We start from the raw sequence: 14,012 nt of genomic DNA, 5'->3' as shown, positions 1-14,012 counted from the left end.
TTTAGAGATAATAAAAAAATCCTTAGATTTTTTTAAAGAAAATGTTTGAGCTTGTCTTTTAAACACAGAGCCATCTGGGAAACAAGTGCCAAGGTGGAGTGTTTGCCTAGCTAGGTGAAGCCTGGGCTGCTGACCAGACCGCGGGAGGGGCTCACTGGGGCCTCAGCCACTGGCACAGGCTGTCTCTGGGTGGTTGGTTCTCTACCCCATGGAAACCGCCCACTACAAAAAGCTAAAATATTTTGTCTGCATTCCCCCCAGTCCTCTATTTAGGATATGGGGAATGGGGAGAGAAGAGTTGTGGTTTCTTCTTTTCTTTTTCCCCTTCCCTGGAGCAGTTACCTTCCTCACCATTGCATATTGCTTCTCACCTGGCCCTGTGTCGGGGTGGGGTGGTTCTTTGGGACTCAAGCTATTAATCTTGGGATTCAAAGTCTAACTCCTGCCACCACCTCACCACCCCCACCAAAGCCAAACAGTTTTGAAGTTTTATTAACCTTAAAAAATTGAATCGAGTTCAATGGGTATAAAATTTCAGTTATCCAACATTAATAAGTTATAGAAATCTGCACAACATTGTGCTTATAGTTAATATTGTACCGCACACTAAAAATTCTGTTAAGAGGGTAGATTTCGTGTTACATGCTCTTACCACAATAAAAAATTAATTTAGAAAAATCTGAGTCTACACTAGAAATGCCAGAAGTTCTTAGTTGTGAGAATACTGTGGTGACCCAGTCACTTGCTTTCACAAGCTTTGAGACGTGCATAGTTCCCTCTTCCCAACAGGTCTCCCCTCTCCCCTATTTGCCTTCCAGACCAGTTTAGCGTTGAGGGACACCCCAGGCTTGTCATCAACAGCCCCTGGATCCCATTCGGGTATTCACACGCTGTTTTGCACTGTTTCTTCCCTGTGTGACAGGGTGCCAAAGCGTGTTTCCTCCGAGACATTCCCTTCTCTGCAATCTATTTTCCTGTTTATGCTCATTGCAAACTAATTCTGGCGGATGAAAATGGACACGTGAGAGGTTTAAATCTTCTTGCAGCTGGAGCCATTGCAGGTAACTACATTTTTTTTTTTTTTTAACTAGAAGAATCTAGTTGTCTTTAAGGAGTACAGAATCTCTATGCACTTTCCCCCTTTATTTCTGAAAGGGTTATTGTTTGTATCTGACTTAGTTTAAATATGATCGCTTTTTCTCCTTTGTGGGACGTGCTATAATTCTGATGAGAGTTAATTACATTTGCATAATGTGGATAAACAGCTTAATGCAGCTTAGCAACTCAGAGCCAAATTAGATCTGCCCATCTAAATTGGGCTTTCATCATTAATGTGTTTCTTAGTCTCCTGTGCCCCTGAAACCTTGAGTGCAGCCAAGCTAAGCATTAAAGTGGAAAAGTTTTTCATCAAATCAGTTGCCTTATTGCATCTCATGCTGATGCACAGGTCTAGCTTGCCCTTACTTTCTATCTCTGTCTATTGGAGTCTACATGATGTGGCTCAGAATTGAGCTTTCTGCATGAGGCTCTCCCACTGCCTTCATTAGATCAAAGTAATCAGTAATCAGTACCCCTCAGCAAACCACCCTGAAATCGATCTTCATCTCTTTTCTGACCCTTAGCACTTTGTCTTTTATTAATGTTTGCATAAGTTTACCTGCTGTACGAGGCTGAGAGCTTCTTTAGGGCAGGAGTTTCATTCTGTTCATCCCTGCTGGCCCACATAACCAACATAGTAATAATAGGAGCTCAATAAATGTCAGTGGAGGCCGGGCGTGGTGGCTCATGCCTGTAATCCTAGCATTCTGGGAGGCCGAGGTGGGAGGATCACTCAAGGTCAGGAGTTCAAAACCAGTCTGAGCAAGAGCAAGACCCCATCTCTACTAAAAAAAAAAAAAAAAATAGAAAGAAATTAATTGGCTAACTAAAAATATATAGAAAAAATTAGCCGGGCATGGTGGCACATGCCTATAGTCCCAGCTACTCGGGAAGCTGAGGCAAAAGGATTGCCTGAGCCCAGGAGTTTGAGGTTGCTGTGAGCTAGGCTGATGCCAGGGCACTCTAGCCCGGGCAACAGAGTGAGACTTTGTCCCTAAATAAATAATTGTATGTATGTATGTCAGTGGAATGAATGAAAACCTTCATCTAGTCTAAGATACCAAATTAAGCAGAGAAGAGATTCCATATGAAAGAGGACTCTAACAAATGCAGCAAGGAATAAGATGCTTCCTTCTGATCTCACAGGTATAGTCTTACTCTTTAGCTATGAAGGAGCTGACTTAGACTAGAAGGGGAAACTGGTGACCATGGCTGCACCAACACTCAGATATGACAGAGGAAGGAAAGGGCGCACATTTACTCTCTGCACAACCAGTAATGAGCTGTCCAGAGCTCAGTGTGGTTCTGACCAGCGGGCTCACGTTCACTGTTTGGCCCCTGCTTTTGTTGGGTTTATTCTCCTCTTGCGGCCCTGGCTGAACAGTAGGCTGGCCTGAGCACTTCCTGGTGTGGCAGGAGCCCTCTGTTCAAGGGTGTTGGGATGGACCGTGTTGTTGTTCTTGCTTGTGATGACAGAGCTTAGAGCCCTTATTTGGGGTCCAGCAAATCCCTTGTCTTATAGCACTTGTAATTTCAGTCAGTTGTATGTTTAAAGGCCAGTAAAGGTTCCTATTTGGTTGTGGTACGAGTGTTCATATCAGCCCTTTCCTGGTACTTACTAGTCTCCCACTTTTAAGTGGGAGCCAGTATTTCCCTCTGTGCTTTCCCCTGTGCTTTCCAATCAGCAGCAAAAAACAGCCAGAGAAGAACACTCTAATCGTGGACAGGCATTTTGCCAGTGGTTGATGGAGCCGAGTAAACATTTCCATGGAACTGTCAGCACCAACTTCTTCCCCACAGACATTTGATGGCAGTTTTCAGAATGAGATGAATTTTTCTAATTTTTACCAGTAAAGCTTTGCTGGCAGGCACTGGGAGCATTCAGAATTCTGCCTCCAAAGGCAGGCAATTTACCTAGTTTCATCTGAATAGGGTGGGCGGCTGTGCCAAGGGAGGTATTTGCATCGTTCTCTAACAGAGCCCCCCACGAGGCCGCCAGCTCCATCTACCTAGTGATGACACAGTGATATTAGGCCAAATTGAATTTCTTCCCCCTGGGGACATTGTGTTGCTCCTTTGTTCCTGTTTTGTTTCATAAGTAAAAGGTGTGGTTGTGAAATCCATCTTCTGTCCTGGGGCTGATCAATCTCAGCGTGACCCCAGAAGCTCAGGCTCTGGCTGGAGGAGGCTGCCTTGCAGTGATCAGCCCCCCTGTTGCTCCTTAACTGGTTCCTGGCCTCCTGCCACTTCCTTGTAGTGACTTCTGTCATGTAATAACGTCTGAAAGGGGACACAGTCAACTCTCACGTTAGCCCCTCTAACAGGTGAGTGGTTATGAGTATTGATACTCACCTTGAACTGTATGGTTGACAAGAATCAGCCAAAAAAACCACAGTAGTTTGGTGTCTGATACATTTAGCAACCCATTAAATTAACATTATCCTATTATTTATTATAAATAAAAAACTCATTTAAGATAAAAAAAAAAGGAGGCAAAATAATTGAAACTGAATGGGAACACTTGGGGATTGTCCCATTAAATATTAATGCATTTTTTCCCTCTCATGGTTATTTGGGATCATAAGATACAGAGATTTTTTTCCTTTTTTTAATTCAAAAAGAAAAAGTAATTTTGCCCTGATCACACTGAAGCAGGCTTCTAGATCCCTTTGCCCATTAGTGCCCAGATATCTATTTAAGGAGTTCGGCGTTGCCCGCAGGTGTCCAAGCTGCAGGTTGTGCTGTTAGATGTTAGCGGTATTTCTGTCTTTCATAAGGACCTTTGGATGAACTCAACTGTGGCTTTCTCCTGAAAGGTGTGCCTGCTGCATCTCTGGTGACCCCTGCTGATGTCATCAAGACAAGATTGCAAGTGGCTGCCCGTGCTGGCCAGACGACATACAGTGGTGTCATCGACTGTTTTAGGAAGATACTCCGGGAAGAAGGGCCCTCAGCGTTTTGGAAAGGGACAGCAGGTAGGGGCTGGACCGTGCAGAATGGCTGGCTTTCCTGTGCTGCTCCCTGTCACTCAGTGATTGTCTTTACCACAGTCATCTGTTTTTTCTCCCCCACCCCTGCCTCTCTTTTTTAGCTCGAGTATTTCGATCCTCTCCCCAGTTCGGTGTTACCTTGGTCACCTATGAACTTCTCCAGCGGTGGTTTTACATTGACTTTGGAGGCCTGTAAGTGGAACTGTTCAACTCTTTTACAAAGAAATCACTAAAACCAAAATGAATGTTTGTTCTGTCTACAAAGATATTTTTGAAACTTATAGAAAACTGACAAGGGAGAATCATTTAAGACCAATACATTTAAAACAGTGGCCTTAAGCTTCAGTGTTCGGGGAGCAAGACCTTGACAGAGTGACATCATACACAACATTAATCAGCTATTTGGGGGAAGTTTAGGGAGGCAGTAATTAAAATGCTATGTGATTGTCTTTTTTCATGTAAGCAAATACCAAGCTTCATGGAGTTAGGTTATTATTGTGTGAATTTTATTATATGGCCTTTTCACCAGAAGTATTGTAAACATGTACTAGCAACACTTCACAGACCCAAGTCCTTTTGCACCTCTGATATTTCATTACTTACCACAATTTGTTATTAGATAGGTATGATGTTCTTAGACTTAATTTATTAGAAAAAACCTTAGGTTGAAAGAGAGATTATGCCCATGAACATTATCACTGGTGGGTGTAGGCCAGAAATTGGGTTTAGTGGAGCTTATCTCTTGAACCTCATGCCGTGGAGAAGAAGAATTACTTATTGAATTTTCTGGGTGGAAAGTTGTACCCAAAGCAAGCAATTATCAACTTTTCAGAAGACCAAGTACTATTTCTGAGTCCTTACTTGGTAAACCTGAAAACCCCTCTCCTGCTCAAGGCCAAGTAGGGAATTAGGTGTTGAACCAGGGAGTGGAGGGACCTATACAAAGAAAGTGAGAACGGCAGCAGGCTTACTATTCCGTTGTAGAGATGTTAAGGTTCAGGCTTTTCTATGCTTTAACATTCTGTAAAAGTAAAAACTGAATCTATTTCTCTTTAAATAATTTTAGTGATAACTTTTATGAGTCTATTATTTAAAAAGTTAACTTTTGGCCGGGCGCTGTGGCTCACGCCTGTAATCCTAGCTCTTGGGAGGCCGAGGCGGGCGGATTGCTCAAGGTCAGGAGTTCAAAACCAGCCTGAGCAAGAGCGAGACCCCGTCTCTACTATAAATAGAAAGAAATTAATTGGCCAACTGATATATATATAAAAAATTAGCCGGGCATGGTGGCGCATGCCTGTAGTCCCAGCTACCCGGGAGGCTGAGGCAGAAGGATCACTCGAGCCCAGGAGTTTGAGGTTGCTGTGAGCTAGGCTGACGCCACGGCACTCACTCTAGCCTGGGCAACAAAGCGAGACTCTGTCTCAAAAAAAAAAAAAAAAAAAAGTTAACTTTTAAAACTATGTCAAAATAAAAGAAAAATGTAGACTTTTTATTATTATGTTCATGTATGCTTAGTGCAGAAAATTTAGAAAATAAAAAAGTATAAAAGAAAAAATCATCCATAAGTTTACTTCCCAGAGAGTCTTAATATTCGATGACCTTTTTTTCTATGGATTTGTTTACATATGTCTATAAGCATTGAAATAGAGGTCATTCCTCTTCTAAATTAAATATGTAAGTGTGTTGTTTTCAAAGCTATAAATCCTGACTAATGCAGCATAGATGACATGGAGTGTTTGAGACAGATGCTCTTCTTTGTGGCACAGGCATCAGACTGAAAATACTCAGTTGTAAGCTACCCTCATCAGTCTCAAGCACACTAACCATTGGCTTTTTCCCGTCAACAGCAAACCCTCTGGCTCAGAACCAACACCTAAGTCCCGCATTGCAGACCTTCCTCCTGCCAATCCTGATCACATCGGCGGATACAGACTTGCCACAGCCACTTTTGCTGGCATCGAAAACAAGTTTGGCCTTTATCTCCCCAAATTTAAATCTCCTAGTATTGCTGTGGTTCAGCCAAAGGCGGCAGCAGCAGCAGCGGCTCAGTGATGAGATGGTTGTTGAGTGTGGCAAAAAGGTGCCCTGAAGAGAGAGGCCTAGGAGAGCAGCCCTGTAACGTATCCAGTCAGCTGCATGGTGCTGACTGAGTGGAGGAGTCAAACTATTCTTTCTATATGACATATACATATATTTGTTTATAAAGTAATCATTTGCCCAGGGGAAAAAACCACAACGCAATTTCAAGCTTTAGTCTTATGTGTTGAAATGTTTTTCTAAGCCTTGGCATGAATTAGTGTCCTAGACTCTGCTTTGCACAGCTTGCACTTACAGTGACTACTGTACATATTGTACATCTTTGTACAGAGACATCTTGGCACCTCATCCCAACAGATCACATTTGTAGAAATGTAATGCAGTTCCGAGTGGCTTGAAATGTACAGAATGTTTTGAAAGTGTTTTATTAAGAGTCACAGAATAAATGTATTAAAATTAAATTCATTCTCTTATTGGTGACTTATGGAAATAAAGCATCAATATTGGATGTATTTAATTCCTAGTTTGTTTTCCATTCTGGAATAAAAAGGTATTTGCTGATAAAAGGCATAATGAGACATAGTGCTGAGACCGTTGAATAAGTGATACTCTGGAAAGATGCATGCCAGTGGATGCCAGAGGACCAGGCTAATGACTTGCGTGTGCTGATGTGTTTCCATTTGTATTTAACATGTGTGTAGATCCTCCTCTGTTCATCAATCAAAAAGCATTTCCTAGACAGCTCCTCTCCTGTCAGTGTGCGTATGGAAACAGGGATGTCTCCGGTATTATTGGCTTAGTTTTGCTTTTCTTTGAACATAGCAAGGCAAAAGCCGAGCTTTCAAAAGAGTAAAGGATACTTTGGCAGTTTTCCTTCATGTGGATATGATTCCAATCAAAAATAAAATGCACACCAAAATGTATGCATGTAGTTGGATTTTTCTTCATAAATATACTGATAGTGTTTTTTGTTCTGATTCACTACTGATTCCGAATAACTTATGATCAGGTCTGTCCTCTCTCTCACCTTTATAGGAAATAGACAGTTTGGTTTGGAAAAGGCTAGGGTAGAATGAGGGGAGGAAAAAAGAAAGAGAAGAAAAGCTCTGTATGGTGATTTAGTGGGGTCTAGGTTGTTACTTAGGAATCCAAATGCAAACTGTTTATTCTAAAAGTCACTCACCAAGAGTGTGATTACTAATTTGGATCTAAACATGCATCTTGACAGCCACATCTACACTTTGCTATGAAAGTGATTTGATGTGTGGCATCAGAATTTATTTACTTTAGCAAAGTGCTCTGAGAAGACACTATTGCTATTGCCAATGAGCTGGGATATGAGAATGTATGCATATATTTTCAAGGGGCGAGCCTGGAGATGGACCAAGTCACTTAGTCTCCTACACAGTGCTCATCAATTGATGGCTGACAGCCCTGTAACCACACCTATAGGCTCTCTCAAGGCCCTCCAGGAACAAAAGAATTAGCTCTGAAAGCAAGTCGTTGCCAAATGTATTAGATTGGTCTCATCAGAATTGAACAACAATACAGTTGTTTTGCTATTACCACTTGTTAAAAATGTATAAGTAGTCCACAGATAACGTGATTATAAAAAATACATATAATGTATATGTATCTAGAATAAGATGGAAAAGTGCCCTGTTTACCCTCCTCCCCCCACCACTTGCTGGCCCAGAGGTGATCACAGCTAACAGGTTAGAGTATGAGTTTGTAGTCTGTTTTTCATACATCTATATATGTTCATATTTATATTTTAAAACCAAGTTCATGTGATATATGTGTCATTCTTTGACTTGGTTTTGTTCATTTAATATATCTTTGAGATCTTTCCATGTCAGTTTATAAAGATTTATTTTTAACAGCTGCATAGTATTTCACTTTATGGGTTATGATACTTTTCATAAATCTTCCCTTATTGTATTCATTTTTTCACTATCACAAACAATGCTGTAGTGAATGGTAAATGTCTTTGTATGCATACCTTGAGTGCATGTGCTAATATTAGGATAGATATTTAGAATTGAAATTGAAAATTTATACAATATATGTTTTACATTTTTATGCATATTGCTACATTATTCTTCAAAATAGGCTTTATTACTTTACTTTCCTGATGACAGCATATGAGAATGCCTATTTCTTTGCAACCTCAGCAAAAATGTATATTATCAGTCTTCTACATTTTAGGCAAGTCATCATAGGTGATCACTGTTGTTTTAGCTTTATTTTTCTAATTACTAGTGGGGTTGAATGTTTTCCTATTTAATGGTCATATGTATATTTTCTTTTTTTCACTTCATTTTATTTTATTTTGGTTTTTAGAGACAGGGTCTCTCTTTGTTGCCTAGGTTGGAGTGGAGTGGCACCACACGATCATAACTCACTGTATCTTCAAACTCCTGGGCTCAAGCGATCCTCCTGCCTCAGCTTCCCAAGTAGCTGGGACTACAGGCATGTGCCGCCACACCCAGCTAATTTAAAAATAATTTTTTTAGAGATGGAGTCTTGCTGTGTTGCCTAACCTGGTCTCAAACTCCTTTCCTCAAATGATCCTCCTGCCTCAGCCTCCTAAGTTGCTGGGACTATAGGCATGTGCCACCACGCCTGGCCATTTGTATATTTTCTTATTGTGGAATATATAGAAAGTACATGAAACATGTACATACGCATGTGTGCACAGACACCCACATACATATATTTATTTTAAATAATCTTAATGTGATTACAATCCTCTCTCACCCTTTCAACACCATCCCTACTCTCTTCATTTCTTTGCTTTTCTTCGTAGGTTTACCTCCCATGTATTCATCCCTAAAACTATATTTAGTGTCTGGTTTTGAAATTTATATGAATCAAATTATATACTTTTGAGACTTGTTTCTTTTGCTAAATATTATGTTTATGAGAATTGTCATACCATTGTATGTAGCATAGTTTATTCCATTATATGACTATATTACAATTTACTTTTCATTTTACTATTGGTGAACATATGGGTTTTTTCCAAGTTAGGAATATTACAAACAGTGCTGCTGTGGATATTTTGAATATGTATCTGGAGATCATGCCAAACTGTTTTCCAAAGATTCTTAAGCTGACTTATATTTCTGTCAGGGTATATGGATTCCAAAAAAAAAAAAAAATTGGTAGATATAGAGTGGTGTCACACTGGTGTGACACCAGTGGTGTCACTGTGGTTTTAATTAGTATTTTCCTTATATCAAATGAGGCTGAACAGTTTTCATATGTTTATTGGCCATTTGGATTTCATCTTTGGTGAATGAAGTATGTGTTAAAGTCTTTTGCCTATTTTTCTTATTAATTTGTTGGGGTTTTTAAAATATATTCTGGATACTGCTCTTTATGAGTTGTGTTGCAATATCTTTTCCCACTTTGTGGCTTGTCTTTTCACAATGTTTTTGATCTATTAACATTTTAATTTTAGTATCTTCAAATATATCAATAGTTTTCCCTTGTGGTTAGCTCATTCTGTATTTTTTTTAAAAATTATTCTCTCTAGGTTAAAAATATAGTTAATATTTTCTTGTTATATACTTTGTAGTTTTGCCTTTCACGTTGAGGTTGCATCCCACTTGGAACTGTCTTCCCCATGCAGTATGAGGTAACTCCTTTGTTTCTTCATGGCTAGTCTTTTGTACCAGCACTGTTCGTTGAAAAGACCTTCCTTTCCCTATTGCTCCAAAGTGCCTTCTCTGTTGTATATTAACTGTCAAGATATGCAAAGATCTTTTCTAGGCTCTTCAGTTTTTATATTGGTCTTGTGCCAATATAACTCTTCTCGTTACTCTTTTAAAAAAAGTTTTGATGTATGTATAGCAAGTCTTTTCACTCTGTTGTTCATCAATAGCTTGTGACTCTTATTGGTTCTTTGCTCTTCTATATACATTTTAGAAACACCTTATGTTCCCCCCCACAAATAAACAAAAAAACCAAACACAATGAAATTTTGATTGGAGTGGCAATGAATCTATAAACCACTTTGGGAGAATTTATATCATTGTAGTGGGACTTTCAGTCCATGAACATGATATATATTTATTTAAGTCTTTAATGTCAATAAAATTTTATAATCACCAAAGAGGTCTTGTACATTTTTTGTTATATATATTCTTAGGTATATCATATATTTGGATGCTATTATAAATTATATATTTTTTATAATGTCATTTCTGCTATGTAGGAATATAATCAAATTTCCCCCTCCCTTTTATTTTCAAAAATTTCAAACCTACAGAAAAGTTTGAAGAGGTAAAATGAATTCTTTCAATACCCTTTACCTACATTCAGTTTTTTACATTTTTCCATATTTATTTTATCTTTATTTATATAAATACATTTACTTTTGCTTAAGCATTTGAGAATAAATTGCAGACACCATGGTACTTCATGCCTAACTATTTCAGTATACATCTCTGAAGAATGAGGACATTCGCCAACTGAACAATACAGTTATCACAAATAAAAAATCATTAATAACAGCATAATATTTCTGATATTCTGTCTAAATTCAAACTTCCCTGACTACTCCAAAAATGTCTTTCTGATCCAAGACCTAATCAAAATTGATGCATTATGCTTGGTGGTTGAACATCTTCATTCTCTTTTTTGTTAGTTTTTCATAACATTTTGATCCAGTTGTCTTATAGCATGCCTCACATTGTTTATCTGATTGTTTCCTCCTGGTATTGTCTAACTTGTTCCAGTACTATAAACTGGAAGTTAGTCTAGCAGTAAAGTTTGCTTTTTAACAGCTTTACTTAGGTATTCTTTTTTTTTTTTTTTTTTTTTTTTTTCAAAAGATAGGGTCTTATTCTGTTGCCCAGGCTGGAGTACAGTACACTGATTGTAGCTCACTGTATCCTTGAACTGCTGGGCTCAAGTGATCCTCCTGCCTCAGCCTCCTAAGTAGCTAGGACTATAGGCATGCACCACCATTCCTGGGTGTTTTTTTGGTAGAGACAGAGGTCTTGCTATGTTGCCCAAGCTAGTCTCAAACTCCTAGCCTCAAGCTATGTTCTTGTGTTGGTCCCCCAAAGCTTTTTTTTTTTTTTTTTTTTTTTTGACACAGAGTCTTGCTTTGTTGCCCAGGCTAGAGTGAGTCCCGTGGCATCAGCCTAGCTCACAGCAACCTCAAACTCCTGGGCTCAAGCGATTCTTCTGCCTCAGCCTCCTGAGTAGCTGGGACTACAGGCATGCACCACCATGCCCAGCTAATTTTTTCTGTATATATTAGTTGGCCAATTAATTTCTTTCTATTTTTATAGTAGAGACAGGGTCTTGCTCTTACTCAGGAGGCTGGTGTTGAACTCCTGACCTCAAGCAATCCACCCACCTCAGCCTCCCAGAGTGCTAGGATTACAGGCGTGAGCCACCACACCTGGCCTCCCAAAGCTTTTTGATTACAGGTGTAAACCACTGTACCTGGCTTTACTCAGGTATTATTTTCAGTTATGTAACCATCAGCACAATCCAATTTTAGTATATTTCCATCACTCTCCAAAATAAAATTTGTCATTTCATAGTCCCATCAGTAACAGATGAGTGTTACAGTTTCTCCACATTCTTACCAATACTTTATTGTCTATCTTTTTTTATAGCTATTTAGTGGGTGTGAAATACCACATGATGGTTTTAATTTGCATTTCCCTAATAACTAATGATGTTCATGTTTTCATGTGCTTATAGACATCTGTGTTTCCTCAAATCTTTTATTTTTAAATTGAAATTTGTCTTTTTAATATTGAGTTGTTAGAGTTTGTTATACATTCTGGATATGAGTCCTATGTCAGATTTGCAAATATTTTCTCCAAGAGTGTTTTCTTAATGGTGTCTTTTGAAGAACAAAAGTTGTAAATTTTTATTAAGTCTAGTTTATCATTTTTTTCTTTTATCAATCAGGCCTTTGGTGTCATTTAAAAACTCTTTGCTTAAACTAATATGAAGATTTTCTGTCTTCTTTGAAAATGTTTATATTTTAGCTCTTACATTTAGGTCTTTTATCCATTTTGAGTTAATTTTTTTTGTATGGTATGCAGTAAGGGTCTAAATTAATCTTTTGCATGTGGATATCCAATTGTATTAGCACCATTCTTGAAAAGACTACCCTTTCCCCAATGGTGCTTTTATCCTTTTCCCTTGGTGCTTTTATAAAAAATGAATTGACTATACATGTAAGGGTTTATTTCTAGACTCTCATTTCTATTTCATCTGTATCACTATACTTATGCCAGTACAACACTCTCTTGATTACTATAGCTTCATATTAAGTTTTGAAATAGGGAAGTGTAAATTTTTAAACTTTCTTCTTTTTCAAAATTGCTTTGGTTATGTTGAATCTTTTGCATTTCCATCTAAATTTTAGGATTAGCTTGTGAATTTCTTCCAAAAAGCAAGTTGGTGTTTTGACATGGATTTTGTTGAATCTATAGATCATTTTGGGAAAAATTGCTGTCTTGACAATCTTAAGTATTGCAATCCATGAACTTGGAATCTTTCTGCTTATTTAGATCTTTTAAAATTTCAGCAATGATTTTCTCAGTGTATAGCTCTGATACTTGTTATATTTATTCCTAAATATGTTATATTTTTGTTAATAGAATTGTTTTCTTCATTTTCACATTGTTCAGTGTTAGTATACAGACATACAATTGATTTTTTAAAATAATATATTGATTTATATCTTGCAACCTTGCTGAACTCACTAGTTTTGGTAGTTGGGTTTGGTTTTCTATATCTTTTTTATTGTTCCTTTCTTCCTTCTTTACTGCCTTCTTTGGTGTAAAAATATATATTTTGTAGTATGTTATTTCAAGTCCTTTGTTAAAACTATTTTTAGAGTTATTTTCTTAGTGGTTTCCCTAGGGATTATAATATATATCTTAATTTATCACAATCTACCTATGATTAATGTTAATTCCAGTAAAATATAAAAACTTTGCTCTAATATAGCTACCATTTCCTCTCCTTCTTTTGCTATTGTAGTCATGTATATTACATTTTTATATAACTCCATAGTTTTATAAATGTTCCTTGCAGTTGTATTTTAAATCAATTAAGAAAAAAGAAAACATGTATTGCAGTCTTTTATATTTACCTATGTAATTGCCTTTATAGGTGCTTTTTATTTTTTCTTTGAGCCCATCTGTTATGGTTTGAATGTGTCTCCAAAAGTTTTGTGTTGGAAACTCAATCCCCAATGCAACAGTGTTGAGATATGGGACCTTTAAGAGGTAATTAGGTCATGAGGCCTCTGCTTTCATGGATGGATTAATGTAGCTATTGTGGGAGTGGGTTAGTTATTGCCAAGAGTGGGTTTGTTATAAAAGTGAGTTCAGTCCAGGCATGGTGGCTCATGCCTGTAATCCCTGCAATTTGGGAGGCTGAAGTGGGAGGATCACTTGAAGACAGGAGTTTGAGACTAGCTTGAGAAACATAGCAAGACCCCATCTATACAATAGAAAAAATTAGCCAGGTATGGTGGTACACATCTGTAATTCCAGCTACTTGAGAGGCTGAAGCAGGAGGAATGCTTGAGCCCAGGAGTTTGAGGTTGCAGTGAACTATGATGACACCACTACACTCTAGCCAATGCAACAGAGCAAGACCCTGTCTCAAAAAAAAACAAAAAACAAAACAAGCTTGGCCCCTGTCTTGCTCTCTCACTCTCACCCTGTCTTGCCCTTCCATCATCCACCATGGAATGATGGAGCATGAAGACCCTTGCCAGATGTCAGTACCATGCTCTTGGACTTTACAGCCTCCAGAACTGTAAGCCAAAGAAATTTCTGTTCATTATAAATTACTCAATCTGTGTTATTCTGTTATAGCAGTACAAAACAGACTAAG

General features: G+C 38.2%; 1 protein-coding gene across 3 annotated transcripts in view; it reads left to right on the top strand.

Moving 5' to 3' along the window:
- SLC25A12 (solute carrier family 25 member 12) overlaps window positions 1-13,245 on the top strand; it is a 180,412-nt gene extending 167,167 nt beyond the window's left edge. For all 3 annotated transcript variants that reach the window (XM_012781934.2, XM_012781935.2, XM_012781937.3), the window contains exons 15-18: window positions 923-1,061; window positions 3,915-4,073; window positions 4,190-4,280; window positions 5,936-13,245. In XM_012781934.2, coding sequence (XP_012637388.1) covers window positions 923-1,061; window positions 3,915-4,073; window positions 4,190-4,280; window positions 5,936-6,140 — 594 coding nt within the window. In that variant the 3' untranslated portion in view covers window positions 6,141-13,245. The remainder of the gene's footprint in view (window positions 1-922; window positions 1,062-3,914; window positions 4,074-4,189; window positions 4,281-5,935) is intronic.
- Window positions 13,246-14,012: the final 767 nt, after the last annotated feature.

This window comes from Microcebus murinus, chromosome 8 (assembly GCF_040939455.1).
Source record: "Microcebus murinus isolate Inina chromosome 8, M.murinus_Inina_mat1.0, whole genome shotgun sequence".
NCBI lineage: Eukaryota > Metazoa > Chordata > Mammalia > Primates > Cheirogaleidae > Microcebus > Microcebus murinus.
This window is presented reverse-complemented; position numbering and strand designations above follow the sequence as displayed.